This window comes from Pangasianodon hypophthalmus, chromosome 19, assembly GCF_027358585.1.
Source record: "Pangasianodon hypophthalmus isolate fPanHyp1 chromosome 19, fPanHyp1.pri, whole genome shotgun sequence".
In the NCBI taxonomy this organism is placed as follows: domain Eukaryota; kingdom Metazoa; phylum Chordata; class Actinopteri; order Siluriformes; family Pangasiidae; genus Pangasianodon; species Pangasianodon hypophthalmus.
In genome coordinates, this window is record NC_069728.1 from 16,566,125 (window position 1) to 16,584,987 (window position 18,863).

Sequence of the window (18,863 nt, forward strand, 5' to 3'; positions counted from 1 at the left end):
GATAGGGGTGATGTAATATCGCTCGTGATAATAACTGGTATAACTAAGACCAGATTTTTGCTTTGCCTGAGTTCGTTGTCAACCTGCTAACATCCGTGTATCTCTCTTTTTCCCCTCCATCCAGACCACTCCAGCTCGAGCGGCACGCTGTCTTTCCAGCCCCTCCGCTCGCAGGGCTCCATCCCCACCGCGCATGTCATGCCATCTCCGTCCAGCTCCAAGCTCAGCGCCCAGTCGGTGCCCGGCAGCCCGTGGAACAGCAGCCAGCTCTCCTCTCCTGTCTCCAGCCCGCTGGACATGAAGGACCCTCGCCCCGTGCGCCGCTGGTCCTCCCTTACTCGCTTGAGCGGCCAGGAGAAAAGCGGCAGGACATCGTGTCACCCGGACGCCCACGGATCACTGGACCGCAGCCTGCTCCACTCCCGGGCCGACTCGTCTCCGCTCAAGCCTAACACACTGGACCTGAGCTACAGTGCCTTACCCGAGAGCAGAGCCTCCCTCATGATGCCCAGGGGGCACCAGGCCGTCGGGGGGTCACCCATCCAGCCCAGCGTGAGGACGCAGATGTGGCTGAGCGAGCAGATGGAGTTCAGACCCGAGGGCGTGAGCGCGTGGCTGAGCGAGCAGCAGCAGCGAGACAGGATGAGGCAGGAGGCCGAGCTCTCACAGGTAGGAGAAACATTCTATTTAACACGACCGTCATGAGCAGTCCGCAGTGCATGAAGGCCAAAGGCACCTTTCCCCCTCGAACACAGCTGTCTGCTCATGCACACATGGCTAGAAATATCTAGAAGGTCAAACTTGCTCTTTTAATTTGTATAGTAAATATTGTGCTGCCCCCTAGTGGACAAACTCCATCCCAGCACCATCAATGCTTTAAAATCCATTTCTCTTCCTTTAGAAGCAGGCGAACACGCACCTCTTCACCTGTAAAAACTACCAAAACATTAGTTTAATATGCATACAATCATATTTTGCCTTTTTATTAAGCTTTTAATTTTATACAAGTTGGCTAATATATAATATAACCCTGAAATTAATTTTATCTGTTTCAATAATTTAATTTTATCTGTAGGAAGTTAGTGAGAATTTTATATACGGATTTATTTATTTATTTTTTGTAAAATTATACATACCAATATATAAAACTCAATAGAAACATCACAAGTTGGCAAAAAGAAACATAAGCGGTGGCTCAGTAGGTGTGATCATCAGTGGAGGATGTTTATTTGCAGTTTAGTTCACTTACACCTTTATTCTAATCTCTCTCTTGTGTATCTGCTGACATTTTAAAATCAGCACACTCGTGAATGTACAAACAACATCGATTACATTTCTACAGAAACTATATACAAACCAAACAGTGTAACATCAGTGTAACATCAGTGTTTCAGGTTGTAAAATGGTGATTATTTTCTGTAATCGAACAGCCATGTGTGTTTCATCACTGTACACCACGTTTCACTCAGGCAGCTTTCTTTCTTTCTTTATGATTTGGAGACCCATCATGGCCACGTTATTACATTTCTTAGATCAGAGGTCATCAGTCTGAGTCCTGGAAGGCAGCGTGCAGCACAGTTTGATCATTTCAGCTCTACCACACATGACAATGAGGGTGAATGACATGACAAAAATACTGCATTAATATACTTAAAATATATTTCAAGATATTTACTTTTGCGAACTGCTAAAAAACAAACAAACAAAAAAAAACAGTAGTGAAGCATAGGGCTGGGTAATATGACAATAATATCGATATTGTGAACAATTATATCGCAATACTCTTCTGAGATATCGCAGATTTTGGTATAAATATTTTTTAATATTTAAAATAGAATTAAAACTGATTGGTTGCTGATTTGTTGTTAAAATTTTGTGTAGTAATATGTACAGTTTTTTTTTTTACAGCATTTATTTTTCCTTCTTTTCAGTTAAATTATTTCAGTATCCTACAACTCAGTCATGATGCGACACTATTGGTTTGCTGCTGTTTTTATTTTTTAGCAAACTTATTTTTCATATATTGTGTGTATATATATATATATATATATATCTATATATATCTTTAAGTATCATGATATATGACTTTTGTCATATCACCCACCCCTAGTGCCGCATTTAAAAGTTTCTGTGACAAGGACGGTTTTAAAGACATTTCATTTGACGTCCAGACAAATAAAACACTTTAAAAATGAAACATTTGGTACACACCAGCTGTTCGTCACCATGAGTAACAATCGAGTCTTATCACCCAGCTCCTAGTCAGCTGAATCAGGTATGTTTGAGAGGCAAAGTCGATACCCTACCCATGTTCACTATGTAGTGAGAAGTTTTATCATCAGACCAAATCGAACAGTGTAGCCTAGGGTCTGCAGATCTCCCATAATGCACTGTGCAGTTTATAGGGCATTGGGAGAAGGATGGAGGAGTGGAATTAAAGACATTGGTCTTAGGGTTTTAATCACTGCAGTATAAACATCACCACCAGATGGTGCAAGCGAGTAGGAAGCCGTGTTTATCACTTACGTGTCTTAAGTGCTGTTCGGATGGATAAGATTTTCAGACACAAGTCTGGTAAGAATTGAAGCCTGAGGTTTACGCTCCTGTTACATACACCAAACTGATCGTATTGACCTCTATTATAAGCACATGTTGTAAGTCTTGTGGCTGCACAAGTTGTGTTTGAGCAAAAGGTCACATGACCATGACATGTATGTAAGCTTTACCTGTGCGCATGTGGAGCTCAATAACTTCCCTAAAACCCCAAAAGCATCACTTCTCTGAAAAGTTATTTTAAACGTCATCTATATTTTATCTGACATGACGGATTCAGACCAAAATCCCAGAGATACATTGGTAATAATTACATTAGTCCACCTCCACGTATAAAACGAATCCAATCCAAATAGGGCTTTAAACTGACATTTCTGGGTAAAACAGCATGTATTAGTGGGCTTTGGGTTTTATCCCTCAGACTTTGACTGGCTTATGAAAAGTGGGCGTCTCAGCATGCCTTTGCTGAATGGTTTTTATTTTTTAATCCCGTCCGTTATTTTCACAGTGACGTAGCTAAAAGTCTGAGGCTATTTAGAGGCAGGAAAACGTTTAGTGCTGCACTTTAGTGGAAGATTATGGACAAATTAGAATTGTTTTTCAAGCACAATCTGAACAAGGATGTGCGCTCTCATGGTAAAAAGGTCAGTTTTGATTTTAGGTTGTCGTTAAAACACGCACATCTTTTCCACATAAAAGACCTCCTACGTTGCTTTAAGGAGCACTTAGTCTTAAAGCGATGCATCAAATTGCGATTTATAAAGTGAGAAAGTGGAACAGACACTCAAACAGACAAGTCGTGTGAGAGAGAGAAAGAGAGAGAGAGAGAGAGAGAGAGAGACCGATGCCTCTCCCTCTGTAGTAAATGTGTTCAGGCCATATTAAGTCTTGCGTGCTTGGTGAGCAGCTCAGCTCAGGTCACATGAGCTTGACCAGAATGAGCATGAGCAGCAGCACGATGACGATGAGCAGGAAGTTGAGCAGCAGGTTGAGACCCCGGTTGTTGGTGAGATCCATGGTGAAGATTTCAGAGCTGGTGTGTCGGAGCTGGACAATCGCAGAGTGCGAGCTCGCAGTGAGGCACCGTGTGGCTCAGGGACAGACGTGCTAAGCGTGCGGTGCCGGGAGGAGGACGAGGTTACACCACGCTGTCCATCCTTCACACATGGAAAGAGCTAAACACCATCAAAAAGGACAGATAAGAGCACAGCGTCGCTGTTCTTAATAAGGAACTGCTTGTTTGTATGCCGACATATTCGGTGTCTGACTTTCACATCTTTACTTTTGCCCAGGAGCAAGAGTCTGTAATTTAGACATTAAGTTTAAAGTGAAGCTTTTTTATACACATCAGCGATTTCAGTTGTCCAAGATGGCTGACACCTTAACATCTCGGCATTCAGCTACACTCTATAGTTTAGTCAAAGTTTTTCTAGTAACGTCTGTTCACGTAGCGGCCATCTTGGCAACACAGTTATTTTTCAATCATATAAGATCAGGCTCATATCTACATTAATGGGGAGAGACCTTTAAACCAGAAAGGGCTCGACAAAACGTTTTAACCCCGGTTTTAAGATAGCTGACAAAAATGACGTCACTAATTTGTGGCTCAAATAACACAGAAGAGAGTTTTTCAGATTGCTTCAGCTAGCGCACATGCGCCAGTGTAAGAATCTGATAAGCCAGATGTTTTCTGCTAACATCGTAGCCACCAAGGCGACTGGCTGTGTTTACTGAGGGGCGGGGCTTATGTAGTACAGCAGCCATGTTGAGAATTACACATTGCCCCATTCCTAAAGTATTTGAAGCAGTAGACATTCTCTGGTTTAGTTTATAGATTACAGTAAGTCACGCTTTGTCCTGTTATATGGAACAATAAACAAAAAAACACTTACACAAAAAAATCAGTGACAAAATGGAATAACAGTTTCTTGAATGAATATAAATGAGACCAGTTGTTTGGACAGATGGCAAAAAGTGACTTTTTGTTGACAAGGTTATGAGAACTGTCATGGTTTTAGAAATGTGTGAAAAGAGAAAAAAAATCATTTACTAAAAATAAATAATGCTTAAATTAAACCTAATTTGCCACTAGTTTAAGACAAATTTATGAAAATGATCTCTATTATGTTTAAGGCTTGACAGTATTACAAAATAATCTTGATATTATGTCACAATACAGTTTTGTAAGATATTGTTAACATGGTCCGTTTATTTCAACCGTTACAAACTGGTTGGAAGCAGCTGATTAAATTTTGTACTGAATCTTTAAAAACGTCAAATATTTCTCTCCTTTTTAACGTTAAATAATTTTTCTAGATAATAAAGTATAATCCAACTCGTATGCCTTGATATAGATTATCATAGAACTATCTCCAACTATAGTGATTATTAACTATTAGTTAGCTATATTAGCCTCATACCTCTCAAGCAAAACAAAAGAAGCAAACGTCAGACACCAAATGATTGACTCCATTGCGTTTGCACTTTATAGTTAAGCTTTCCAGCGTGAAGATTTGTGTGTTTAGTTTTACACACTAATGTGGATTAATCATAGCGTGGTGGGGGGCTTGAGAAAATTGCAACACATACACATATTCATATCTTTGAGTGTTTATTGTAGTCTTATTAATATTCAGTGTCACATATGGGCTAGTGCAGTGCTCAGGCTTTGAGTCCATTTCTCAATCCTGGGTTGTGAGCTCAGGTGTAGGGACAGGGAATGTGGAATCGGTTCTGCTGTCCTCAGACTCCCACAATTCCCTGCTGCTACCCTGCTGGTGTGCCGTTATTTGATAGACAGTGTATTATTTACAGTGCGATGAAATTCATGCAGCATGCAGTCACATCAGATAGACAATTAAACCCCTCCCCCTGCTCTGGCCCCACCCCAAACCCCTCTCTGACTCAGTCCATGGCCCTGATTGGCCACAAGGCCTAGTCCCGGCCCCTCCTCCAGCTCACATTAGCAAGACGATGATGTAGATGAGCAGCAGGCAGATGAGGATGAGGCAGAAGTTGACGAAGAGGTTCTGCATGTTCTGCTTAGCCTGCTGTGGAACCTCCATGGTGGACGCCCTCCTGATGGCCGCACGGGTTATGTGCTGCACCTTCTCCATAGTACGCTAGCACTGTACTCGTGGGGTGCTGGAGGTGAAGTGCACACACAAACACACACACACACACACACACACACAGAGAGAGAGGGAGAGAGAGAGGTGTAGGAGTGCAGGGTGTGGTGTGGAGGTGCTCGTAGTGCTCGTGAGGACAGAGGTGGTCCAGGAGCTGGTGGAGTCCACAGAGCTGATGGAGGGAGCAGCAGAGAAGCTGAATGAGTATGCATGCACACAACATGGGATCAGACATGCCACATTTACATGCGTGTACAACATACTAAACTGTGCATAAGCCTTCAGAAAGTTTTGTTTTGAAAGAACTTTTCTGTAGGTTGTTTGGTAACAATGAACCAAAATCAAAATTATTCACCCAAACTGAACATTATGGCACTTATTATACATTTACTGCACTTATCCAGAGCGACTTACATAAGTGCTTTGTTGTTATCAAAAAATATAAAACATGTGTCCTCATTCTAGTACCCTGGAACATATCCCCCTGCTGGTATCTTGGAACATACCCTCCTGATAATACCCAGGAACACATCAACCTGCAAGTACCCAGGAACATGTCCCCATGCTGGTACTCTGCCACGTATTCAATTCAGTTTTATTTGTCTAGTGCTTTTAACAGTGGACATTGTCACAAAGCAGCTTTACAGAAATAAATACATTCAGGATATAAATTGTAAATATATGAATTTATCCCTAATGAGCAAGCTGGTGAGGGAAAACTCCCTGAGACGATGTGAGGAAGAAACCTTGAGAGGGACTAGACTCAAAAGGGAACCCATCCTCATCTGGGTGACACCGGAGAGTGCGATTATACACAATTCCCTTCTACAACTGTGTGCTTTCCACATGCTAGTACCCTGAAACATATCATTACAGTAGTACCCTGGACTGAAAATTGACAACCTGAGACTTAAAATCCTAGTGCTGGTAATATTATTGTTAATATTTATTATCTTGTACTTTTTTAACAGTTTATTTAGCTTTTTATGCTTTTTTATATCTTTACTGAAAACTGATTTATTTAAGTTTGGTATTAATCAGTAAGTAACTCGGGTAACTCAGTAAGATGCCTTTTTTTTTGGTCTTATTAACTTTGAGAGAGAAAAAATAAAATGCTGGTGATGGAACGATCGTTTATAGCTGCTATGATGTAAACGTGTCTTGGGCATTTCACAACATTAAATGTAACTATAAACAGACAAAAATATGACATTTTTTAAATAAAAATGGTTAGCCAATGGTTATATATATTTTTTATTGTTTACAGAACATGTCATACTTTTTATAGTTATATTTCATGTTGTTAGTGCTTTTTTTTTTTTCCTCAGCGGGCTTAGTGATCATATCCAGGCACTCGCTTAATAAAAACCAGAAAATAGCAAAAATGTTTCAGGAACGCAATTCAGTGGTGGAATTTTGGCACTGAACGTTTCTGTTGTTAGTTTTATGCTCGTTTTCTAGCTGATGAACCCAGTAATAAAGCATTCTGACAGTTTTCACGTTAGAGTCATGACAGGAGCTGCATTTATGTGTGAAGGTATGCAGAAGATCCTAGAAGTCTAATGTTAATCCATCAGTATCTAACATGTGGCCGAGGGCTTGATCCAGCTCGCGCTGAAAAGAAATAATCTCTGGGTTTATAGTTTCACGCTGAAAAAAAGACTAAAAGACTAAACAGTAAATCACAGTGCTCCTAGGCAGATTGGGTGCAGCTGTCAAGTGCTTTGCTAAAAGATAAGACACTCCATTATGAAGACTTCAGTGTTTGTGTGGAGAGGAGCTTATCTTCCTCTCTCACACGGCTTTACTTGGCTCCTGTATGGAGCGAGGGCCTCATGAGGGAACGTTCCCAGAGTCTCCAAAGCCTCACATCCTCAAAAAGGCCCCGGCTGACGCTATCGGCCACGCACACTAAAGGTTATTCTTAGGAACGACCTTTGACTATCAGCAGACAAAATGTGGCTCCATCCAGAACTCATCGCCTCCGTTTTACTGGCTATGACACGCAAACATGAACACTGCCAGATCCCTGCTATCGCTGCACATCATCTCTGACCGGATGTGTTCATGCTTGTGTGTCACTGGTAAGTGTTTAATTGATTGCATGTAGTTTTCTAGTGTTTGGCCCCCTCCACTCACCGATTTAGAGATTAACCAGATCTTTAAGGTATTTTAACGAGCTTAAAGCGATTTCCGCAATTTGTCTCTTTTAGGGCGGTTTTATTTGCCAAGCCTTGTGCTTTAAAAAAAAAAAAAAAAAGGGAAAGGAAAAAAAAAGATTAGCTTCTTTTCCTCTGTAGGGTTAGTCGGTTCTGAGCAAGCACAGAAACATCCCCATGTTTATGTTTGTCTGTGTGTGTGTTTGTGGTGTTGACGGCTTCATCATAATCACCCTGTCAGAGCGGCCTGAGAGAGTGTCGCTGCAGCATGATGCATCACTGCCTCCTCACACACACACACACGCACACACACACACGAACCACTAAAGTGTGTGTCAACAGCGTCGCCCAGAAACATTCCAGCACCCAAGCAGAAAGTAGCTTTAGGCGATAACTTCACTAGGAGGCTGTGAACTCTCCCAACACACACTTCACAGGCCGGGAAAGCGTACCCTTACATGGTTACTCAGAGCAGACTGCAAAGCACGCTGCTAATATGGCTGCATTTATTTTGAAAGTGTTTCAGAGCATCGCTTGGCTAAAGGCAGGAGCTCTTCATCATCTGAATGTCTACTGAGTGCCAGAGAGAGAGAGAGAGAAAAAGTCTGGCTCAAACCGAAGAAGGAAATCCAAAGCTGCAGATTTCCCAGACCCGTGCGGGTTTATACGTGCTTTATATCCCCGCTGTTCTGGCAGCGTTCCTGCACAAATACAGTCCTCTCGAGGCAGAGGGGAGGGGTGCGCGACTGCACACTGAACTTTCCATGATGGCATGACAGAGCAATGTGTGGATTTGAGAGCCATCATTACAGCTCACTCAGAGGTTGTTACTATGTGCTTCACGCATGTTACACCTTTCTCTTGTTGTTCTCCTGTCAGAAATAGGACGTTCAGCTAACATTTTGATGTAGGCATTAACGATAGAAATATGCTGCGTGTTTAATGCTTGGACTGAGATTTGTGCTGGCACTGAAGCTGAAGTCTGCGCAGTATCATAATATTGGCCTCCGATATGCAAATGACTCCCAAATCTCCAAATGTTTGGACCTGTAGACGCTTCTGATTTGTATTTCTGTGTTTCAACTAAAATAATTTTGGTCCACATAATAATAAATGATATTTAGGGCTTGATCAGTGTTTAAGTACATGGAAGAATACACACTGTAACGTCATACACAATGTTATATTATCTCGGTCGATGTGTTTTCTGTCTGTTTTCTTTGAAGGTCATTTACAGTTTGTCTTTTCCTTATCTACATGGGGGACTGTGTGTGTGTGTGTGTGTGTGTGTGTGTGTTCATTTTGTGATGCAAATTAAGAAAAAGTGAACAGATTCCCTTATGCTTGAATATCATATAGCAGATACTCAGCTGATGCAGTTTTTTTTATTTATTTCACTGATCAATATTTTATATTCTGATTTTCTGTTCAGTAAATTTGTCATCCCAAATTTCATCCACCAGATATTCAGACTAGCCAACGTTTTTGTATAGTTGTACTTGGATGTATGTGTATCATCAGCATGTGCTCAGTGACCAGTGAGAGTGTGTATGTGTGTGTGCGTCTTACCTGAGCCTGTAGAAGCGAGGCCGCGGCAGTGAGGTCCAGCCTCCGCGGGTGGGTTTTACGTCCTCGCTCCGGTTCACACACTGCTTCAGCGGCTGACAGTGCGCTCTGGGAGTTTTGTTCAGGATGTCTGAGAGTTTATGAGTGAAAGAGCGCAGAGGGGTGGAGAAATCAAGGGGATGATAGCAAAACGAGATGCGTAGGAGGGGTCTGATCTCTCTGGGCTCTCATCTCACACTTTTGTTTTCTAAGGCCTGTTTTTTTTTCCTCAGCTCAAAGTAGCTTTTAAATTAATTTCTCCATAAAAGGATCGGGGCACTGATTTCTCTGAAGCTAAATACAGTCTCTCAGACTCTCTTTGTCCCGTTTTCACACTTATCAGAGGTAATCAGTTTGAGAATTGAGAAGTTTGTTATTAATTTTGCTGTGCAAATTAGTTTTGCGTGTTGTGCTGATGGTTAGGAACAGCAGGGGTGAAATCTCTCGAGGCCTGAAGATTCAATTTAGAAGTGCCATGATGTAATTATATCAGTTGGTGATTCTTTATACAGTACTGTGCAAAGGTCTTAGGCACATGTAAAGACATGCTGTAGAGTAAAGATACCTTCAAAAATAATGAAATTAAATGATTCTACACTAAAAAAAAATACTATAAAGAGCAGTAAACAGTAATAAATGAAACAAAGTCAATATTTGGTGTGACGATCCTTCACGTTTAAAAGAAACCCAGTATCTCCGGTGCAGTGTGTGCAGTTTTATAAGGAAATGAGCTGGAAGTGTTACTGAGCATCTTGCAGAAGCAGCCACAGTTCTTCTGGAGACTTTGACTGTCGACTTGCTTCTTATTTTTGCAGCGAAACCCAGCAGCCTTCATTATGTTTTTTATCTGAAACGTGGTCTCTTATGCTGCTTTCTTTACTGACATACAAACATTTTTCTGTAACATTTAATTTTGTGCTGGAAAACTAATGTTTGGAATCTAAAATGTTTTTGTACTGAACCAATAATGTAGAATCATAAAATAAAAATCTATAACAACGTTTGTACTAAAGAAAAATAGGGTGCCTAAGACTTTTACACAGTACAGTACATCTTTATTTTTTGTTTATATGTCACACTTTAATATTTTGCTACATGTTGCTACTTTTAAAACAGCTTTTTTTTATTCTTCATGTGAAAATCACTAAGCTTCATGCGTTTATGTAGTGTTTAGAAAACCGCCAGTTAAACCCCGAATAGTAAGCACTTCTATACATTTTTTAAATTGTGTCTCCGTTCTGCTATGGTTGTGTTATGGTTCATTTTTTGTCTGTTGTTCAGCTTTTATGTTTTTTTTCCCATCCATTATGTTGTGAATTTGTTCTAGCATGGCTGGTTAACTTAAAGGTTAAATTTTATTCGTCAAAAATCTTCCCATGAATCCCTTAACGAACACTCTGTTTATTCTCTGACTGCACACAGTACTTTCTCATTGTCTGTTCTCCTGCTGGAGGATTAACGTAAGTATTCAATTGATGTTGTAGCCAGATAAGTGTATGCTTTGCATGACCTCTTCCACTGACCTTGTCCACCCACCTTTTTTCCTATTCTTGACCTTTGGCTTCCAAACAACTGGATTCCAACTTTTACAGGGGTTCTCCTGGGAATGTTGTCACTGAGTTTTTCATAAGCTCCAGAGACAAAAACAGCTCTGAGCTTCCTCTTCCTTATAAGGTGCTTGGCACTTTCAAGCAGAGCGAGTTCCAAGAGTGCATTTTTAACCGGAGAGGAAGGGTGATCAGGACACCGCAGTGGCATGTGCTGGCTGTGCTTCCCCTGGATGAGACAGTACGGTTTTTGGCACAGGTTAAACCCCCGCAGCTGAATCCCAGGTACTCAGAGACAAGCGTACGCACTTGTGTACTGAATACCGCTGTTATTGGCTATACTCAGAGAGCCACTGGAGAATGGAAGATGGAAGTCAGAGGCACGTCATCTGAGTAGGGTGTTTTAATCCTTTGAGCCATGAGTTGGCTAAGCCATGTCCGCCACTTGTCCAGCATGACCTACAGCAGCTCGTCTGCACCATCCCTCGTGGTCAAGTTCTTATTGTTCATTATCATGCCTTGCAAGCCGAGTGTCAGTTACGCACACCATTATGCCCCCCCGATGGAAAACGCGAAGGACCACCGGCGCCGTTTGTGCAAGACTAATGGAGGGCACGGCTTACGGAGTAGCTCATTAAAACGGAGGCGCTGTGGAAGGATGGCTGTTAGAGTTGACCTTGTTCAGAACGTTCCTTTGTTTATGGACTGTTTACTGCTAGCCGTGGCTGGTTTGTGCATTCACAAGTCCCAGCCTTGCCCTTTGGCTAGTTTTAATGGTACATCTGCTTATTAGCAGCAATATATTTACGTCGCACCTCTTCACTTAGCTTAGTGCGCAGAGCCGCTCTGTGCCTCACCTGTCATCATGTGTCTCATAGCAAGGTCATCTCGGGATATCCAAAGCTCTTTTTGTGTATGCCTGTGTGTACTTGTGTATCTTTGAACACTTCAATTTTGCAGTTCTGTTTGTCGGGTGCAAAAACCTTTCGATTCAGATTTAGTAAAATCCCTACTCTTGTGGTGTTGATTCAAGGACCTGTTAATTGGCTCATTAGTTGGATCTGGTGTGTTAGAAAAGGGATTTTCACTTCCAGTCCTTGGCTCACTGCCTAATACACCTAATTATTCAGATGAAGAGCTTGATTAGCTCTTGGAAACTAAGACTAACTCTTCTATGTTCAGTCTGATCAGAGCAGTGTGGGCATGCCACTTTGCATAATTATTGACTTGGCATCTCCCCGGGGACATAAAGAATGCAGCAACAGTGCCAGTGCTAGAAAGGCAGCTGGGAATGGCAAAGAATAATGTTTCCACAATCAAAAGTCGTGCGGTGTATTTTATACCTATTCCTAAGGGCATGGTCATTTCAAAAGCTGTAAAATGAAGTGCGTTTTCTTGCTGCTTTACCACTTCCTGTTTATAAAGCTACACAGATTAGCACAGAGCCATTTTAGACAAGCATTTTAAAGATGTAGCTTAACATTATTGGCACTGTGGCAGCTACAGGCTAATTACCCAGAAGTCTGCCTATTACAGACCTAAGTGTACACATCTAGGGAGACTGGTGAAGATTGTGACCATTGTTTCGTAATCTGCTGATTACTAATTTGGCAGTTTAAACACCAGTGCGACGTAGAACTACTCGCAATTACCACATGTAAACTATTGAACTGAAATGCTACCTTGCTAAGAATCTTTTAGGTTAGTAGAACGTTTTCTAAATGTTATAGTCTTGGGGACTTTTGGTTATAAGAACATCAGTCTGAGAACATATTATATGACATTTGTACTTTTGGTCTACCTGGTAGCTTTCTACCTGGGAATGTTTTTTTTTTATGGCAGATGTTTCTAGAATATTGTAGGAATTATTTTTTTTTTTTTTTTGGGCAACATTACAGCCTAATTACCTTGGAACCTGTTGAATACTTGCTGAACGTTCTCTAAAAGCTCAGTAGAATGGTGTAAGATGGTTGCTCGGGGGCAAGGAGGCAGAGTGAGCGAAAAAGAAGTCTCACTTTCTGTAGCTGTGGTAAAACCAGTAGCTGATGTAAATAAATTGCTAACTCTGACATCATGTCTTTCCACAAGAGTCCAGATAAAGGTATGAAGAAAACGTTCCTATTGAAAAGACTAGCCTAGTAAATATTATGTTTACCATGAAAGATGTAAGCTTGATCTAATACAATATCTAATAGAAAGAAGCTAATTATAAACAGGTTGATAAATACAGTAGGGATTATGGGTATCTTTTACACCCCAAACCATTTTCGTACCAAATTTAAACTCGTGCTCATGAATAAAAGAATGAGTAGACTGGCATCACCAACCAGTTAAACATTTCCAATTAGTCTCTAGGATCTGACAGCCAGAGATGATGCAGAGCTCCTCACCCACAGATGAGTGTGTACCAGGCGTCTATAGACACAAGGAGTGAGTGGCACCAGAGCTGATTGAGTTCACAGAAATGGCAGCAGATTAGCTGTGAGGTCTGCTTCATAGTGAGGCTCTGACGAATGCTGATCAGTGAAGAATGGAAAAGATCTTCTCTCAGTTCACTCAAAGCAGTCACACTAACCTCCTCTTTTATTCGCTGCTATTCAGCTCAGGTTCTGTAAAGTTGAGGTGTGCATAGAACTGGGATCCTGCAGAGCCTGACAAAAAATGTTTTTACTGTCATGCTAGTGGTCAAATTTGTGGTCAGTATTTTGCAACATAGAAACAAGGAGTCAAACAAAATGAACTGTTGAATTGGCTGGAATTCTTTTGGGAGCAGACGGGATTGGTCAAAATTATTTTGGGAGCAGCCAGGATCTGTCAGAATTCTTTTGTTAGCAGGTTGGCTTGGTACAAATTCTTTTGGGAGCAGGTGATGTTGGTCCAGATTCTATTAAGAGAGGGTGGGATTGTTCAGAACTCTTTTGGGAGGAAACAGGATTGGTCAGAATTCTTTTCGGAGCAGGCAGGATTGTTCAGAATTCTTTGGGGAAGAGACAGGATTGTTCAGAATTCTTTGGGGAAGAGACAGGATTGTTAAAAATTCTTTTGGGCGGAGACAGGATTGGCCAGAAATCTGTCAGGAATGGGTGGGATTGGTCCAGATTTTTTTCGGAGAGAGCAGGGTTTGTTAGGATTCTTTGGGGGAGAAGGGGGATGGGGAAAAATTACTGTTTTGAGAGTGAGCAGTATTGGGCAGAATTATTTTGGGAGTAGGCAGAATTGGTCGGCCTTCTTTCAGGAGTGGGCTGAATTGGTTGGAGTGCTTTCAGAAGCAGGTGGGTTTGTTCAAAATTCCTTTTGGAGCAGGTGGGAGTGTGATGGGAGTGTGTGGGTTTGGTTGGAATTCTTTTTGAGAGCAGGGGGAATTGGTCAAGATTCTTTTCAAGTGTGGGTTGGATTGGTTAGAATTCTTTCTGGAGAGGGCCTGATTGGTCAGAATTCCTTTGGGAGCAGACAGGCAGGTCAGAATTCCTTTGGGAGCAGGCGGGTAGGTCAGAATTCCTTTGGGAGCAGGCGGGTAGGTCAGAATTCCTTTGGGAGCAGGCGGGCAGGTCAGAATTCCTTTGGGAGCAGACGGGTAGGTCAGAATTCCTTTGGGAGCAGGCGGGCAGGTCAGAATTCCTTTGGGAGCAGGCGGGTAGGTCAGAATTCCTTTGGGAGCAGGCGGGCAGGTCAGAATTCCTTTGGGAGCAGGCGGGTAGGTCAGAATTCCTTTGGGAGCAGGCGGGCAGGTCAGAATTTCTTTGGGAGTTGGTTTGTATTGGGATTCCCACTCACATCTCTACTGTAGAGACTCTGGCTTAATTTACTGCATCATGGCCTACTTTCTATCTCAGTATTGTTTCAGCCTGAGCAGATTTGATCTGTCATCTTAAATATACATCCAGGCACATTTATGGCATGCAATGAAGACCTGTGAACGAGGCTCAGAAGTCGTATTCTTATCCCTGACCCTGAGCTGAAACAGCTCATAATAGGAAGCCTGCTAAACGTGTGCATGGACCTGTGAAATTTATTGTGGTAAAACTTCCAAGGCCTTGAACTATTTTTAGCTCTAACAGGCACACACTCGTTGTATCAGGTGCATGATTGGGAGCTTGGTTTTACTGTGTGATGTGTGTGCTCTTGTTTAGGGAATCTGAATCAGGAATCGTGAGCCATCCCAATGGAAGGCTTGGCATTTAGCATTTTTACTGCAGCCTGGTGTAATGAATGGGCTTCAGCTCTCCAGCAGCTGCTGCTGGTTCTGATTGTTGGCAGCACACAGGGAGAGACAGACAGACTGATAACCGGACTTCCAAATTCATGAAGCGGTTAGTCAGGAGGTTACTGCCATGGTGGGGTCGCGAGCAGAGATATTTATTCCAATTTGATTTTTGAGTTCCCATTTGGTTTGAAGCAGAAAGTTAGCTAATTGGCTGACATCACATATTGATTTTCATTAACTCTAAAGCTTTATGCTGTGTAGAATTAAATTTGGATGTGGAAAATCTGAGTTTGGAATGACTTCATTTTCAATCTCCATACGTTCAGGCTGCAAAGTGGGAAAAAACATGGATGCTTCCCTGAAAGCTCATCTCATGTTAGCTCTATCTGAGCATCAACACTACTATAATCTCTTTTAAAAGTAGAGAATTGGAACTTTATGGTGTCAAAAGCCATGCTGATCTGACATTATGTGCTGAACTCTGTCCAGATTTTTTGTATAGAACTTTCAGAGTCAAGGTGGCTTTCCTTGCTGTAGCTTGGAAAATCCACGTTACAAGCTTCAATCGATCACAGCATTAAATCACAAGAATTAACTCTTTGACTAATCACAGACTCAGACTTGGATTATGTAAATGCTGTGTTTCATTAAAACACCCAGAAAAACTCTGATTAATAAACGTTTATGAAATGTTTATTATGATGTGGGATCCACCAGTCTTACCCAAAAATCTAGCTAAACAGGAAAAATGAAATGAGCCGGCTAGTTAGTTAACTCTCTAACTAATGTGACACAGCCCAATTAAATATTAAGACAATCTGCAATATTAATTACTTCAATTCATTATGAGATATTTACTGGGAAACTCTGGTACTTATAAATATTCAAAAGAAACTTTAAACACCACATCTGAATAAATCAATGACAAATGTGTCTTGGTGTGTAAATCTCACGGTTGGGATTAAAATGTTGACATATTAAGTGATACAGCGACATTAATCCAAAGAGGGCGGATGATTTTTTTTGTTTGTTTGTTTTTGGTCATTTTTGTCATCATTATTCATAAATCCTACATTGTAAATCAGCTCCCAAACCAAAGGATCCAGACTGAGGATGACTGTGTTGTCCTACATGGTAACATGAGACATCCAGAATGGCAGTGAGCTGCGAATCCTGTGCTCAGCTGTTAGCAAATCTGCTCCTGCTCCCTCCTCTCAGCACAGTTCCCACAAAGCTCCAGTCATTTCCAACATGGCGAAAACACCATTCCAATAACCTTCATCATGTCAATCTTTCATCTACCCCAGACTGTTTACAGTCATAAGTGACAATATACACAATAAAGTATGTGTTTATTGTGTGGTAGTATGTGAGTTTTTCTCTCAGTTTCCAGTTGGCAAAAATTGATGTTTAATGTATATGTATCTTTTCTAAGATGCTCACACCTGTAATGAAAAATGTGCCAGAAGTAAGTAGATAGATAGATAGATAGATAGATAGATAGAAAGAACATGCATCAGTAAGCATCAGAATTAAAAGAAAAAGTAGTAAAATAAAAAAAATGTATACATTTTTCAATATTACATTTAACTCCTGAATTTTTAGATTTTAATACTTAAAATTATGCTTGTGGATCTTGTGGATTTTGTTGAATGCCTCCAGCACAAAATGAACTCTAGATCATTAAAAATAATCAGATTGTTAAGTAGATAGTTAATTTAGTATTTATTCAGGGTGTGTTTCTGTACTTGTGTGCACTGGATAAAAAAAAGATAAAACTCTTTCCAAAGAAAGTTTCTTTCCATCAAAGGTACATTTGCTCTACGCCAGGGGTTCTTAACCTGGGGGGCGGGGTTTGTCATTAGAGTAACGCTAAAAGAGATAAACGGAAGATAGGCTACCGTCGATTAACATCCGAACATAATCAGCTGTTTTAACCCAGCGAAGTACGATGGCTGTCCAGGGGTAATATACTGAGTCACCTTTGTGAGGTGTGTGTTTTGTGTGTGTTGGGGGTCGTGACATAATTTTTAACCCCAAAAAGGGGTCGCACTAGGAGAAAGATTAAGAACCCCTGCTCTAAGCGATTTTAACGACAATAGGTAATTGTGCAGTGTGTAGACAGGGTGTGTCCTGAGTGGAAAGTGTGTATATAATGTAATATAATTGTTGTAATTGTGGTGTTGTGTGTTGTATAGATGCTGGGTGGAGCTCCTCTCCCTGTGAACACGCTGGTGAAGATAAAGGAAGGGCTGCTGAGACAGCGGGAGCTGGAGATCGACAGGTGAGCGATGATCTCTTCCTAACTGGGCTTGTTGAAATGTCAGAGCCTCCAGCCAAAGAAAATGAAATGAACTGAGGGAATTCATCTGCACCCCCTACCACATCACAACGCTGCGTGGTCGCATGATGACGCAAAAGCATCTGGCACGATGTATTCGCTAATTTCACTTTACATTCAAATCTCGTGTCCTTAACCGAGAAGATCCGGGAGAGCGAAACGGGCCGTCTGGTTTCCTCGTCTGTGTGTGTGTGTGTGTGTGTGTGTGTGTGTGTGTGTGTGTGAGAGAGAGAGAGAGAGAGGGAGTGTGAATGACAGCGTGTTGACGTGCTAGTGTGCGTGGTGAGGAATGTGCACTCCTGATTGCTGGGTGACCTTCATCTCACTGGCGCACACAAAAACGCTCGTTTGTGTTACTATCCTTGTGAGGACCTCTCACTGATAAAACTACTAATGCAGCTAATTAATTCTACGCTACACCTAAATCTAATTCGAGTCTTAACCTCAGCAACCTAAAGGAAACATTATTTTTTCTTTAACTTTGTAATCAAAGCAGCCAAAGATCAAACTGTCAAATATTCCTATCCTTTTAGGTTCATTTTGGTCTCCATCAAGGTATAAAAACATGCCCACATACACACAGACAAAGTGGGTTCAGCTCACAAACTGGCACCGTCACAGGGCACACACTTGCAAACACACACACAGTATTAAAACCTTGGCAATGTCACACATCCATTTTTTAAAGTTACACCTGTGGTGCCGTCAGAATCTCTTTCACCGTTTTATCATTACACCTCCTTCATTTGATGACATCTCTCATATTTTGCTGAAAGGCAGAACAAGTCTGAGGGAATATGAGAGCATTTTATCCCTGAGCTGTTCTTCTATCTTTTAGAAATAAATGCCTGAAGGTGTGTATAGTGCAGTATATACTCTGTAGAGTGGATGAGGATGTAGTGCTGTTACTCTATTTAATAAACTCGAGAAATGTTTGCCATAGCTCTAACGGTAATTTTCAGGCTTAAAGTCACACACACACACACACACACACACACACACACACACACACACACACACACAGCCTTCAGACAGTATTTAACCTGGATGCATGTGTTCACAATGCCATGACATGAAGTTTTATATACAATGGCTTGCAGAAGTATTCTCCCCATTGCACCTTTCCACATTTTGTAGTGGTACTTCATTCAGATTCTGTGTCATGAATCTGCACAAAATAGGCCTAAAAAATCATAGCGTTTGCAAAATTATTTATCAATAACAATGTGACATCCCTAAATTAGTTCTGTTGCAGTTGAAGTACTATCAGAAGTCACATAAATATTTGTATGGAGTCGACCTGTGTGCAATGAATGTCATATGATC

The 18,863-nt window shown here is 41.3% G+C and overlaps 2 protein-coding genes across 7 annotated transcripts in view; one reads left to right on the forward strand and one right to left on the reverse strand.

Annotated features, from left to right (window-relative positions):
- cep85l (centrosomal protein 85, like) overlaps positions 1-18,863 on the forward strand; it is a 64,317-nt gene that overhangs the window by 31,518 nt on the left and 13,936 nt on the right. For all 5 annotated transcript variants that reach the window (XR_008305267.1, XR_008305266.1, XM_034313437.2 and 2 more), the window contains exons 3-4: positions 125-669; positions 17,395-17,480. Coding sequence is in view for 3 of the 5 variants with exons in the window: in XM_034313437.2 (XP_034169328.1) it covers positions 125-669; positions 17,395-17,480 (631 nt within the window). In the remaining 2 variants the exon portion in view is untranslated. The remainder of the gene's footprint in view (positions 1-124; positions 670-17,394; positions 17,481-18,863) is intronic.
- Positions 1,204-12,104, reverse strand: pln (phospholamban). Of its 2 annotated transcripts, XM_026922822.3 has the most exons (3): positions 9,410-9,567; positions 5,515-5,853; positions 1,204-3,728 (listed from the first exon to the last, which is right to left on the reverse strand). In XM_026922822.3, the coding sequence occupies exons 2-3, from the start codon at positions 5,667-5,669 to the stop codon at positions 3,713-3,715; spliced, it is 171 nt and encodes a 56-aa protein (XP_026778623.1). In that variant the 5' UTR covers positions 5,670-5,853; positions 9,410-9,567; the 3' UTR covers positions 1,204-3,712. The 2 variants fall into 2 exon arrangements, 1 of the variants encoding a protein (XP_026778623.1); XR_003403300.3 differs by lacking the exon at positions 5,515-5,853 and having other exon boundaries at positions 9,410-12,104.

What these genes read in the sequence shown, in the direction of transcription:
- pln (XM_026922822.3), bottom strand. Translation starts at nt 5,669, where the DNA reads ATGGAGAAGGTGCAGCACATAACCCGTGCGGCCATCAGGAGGGCGTCC.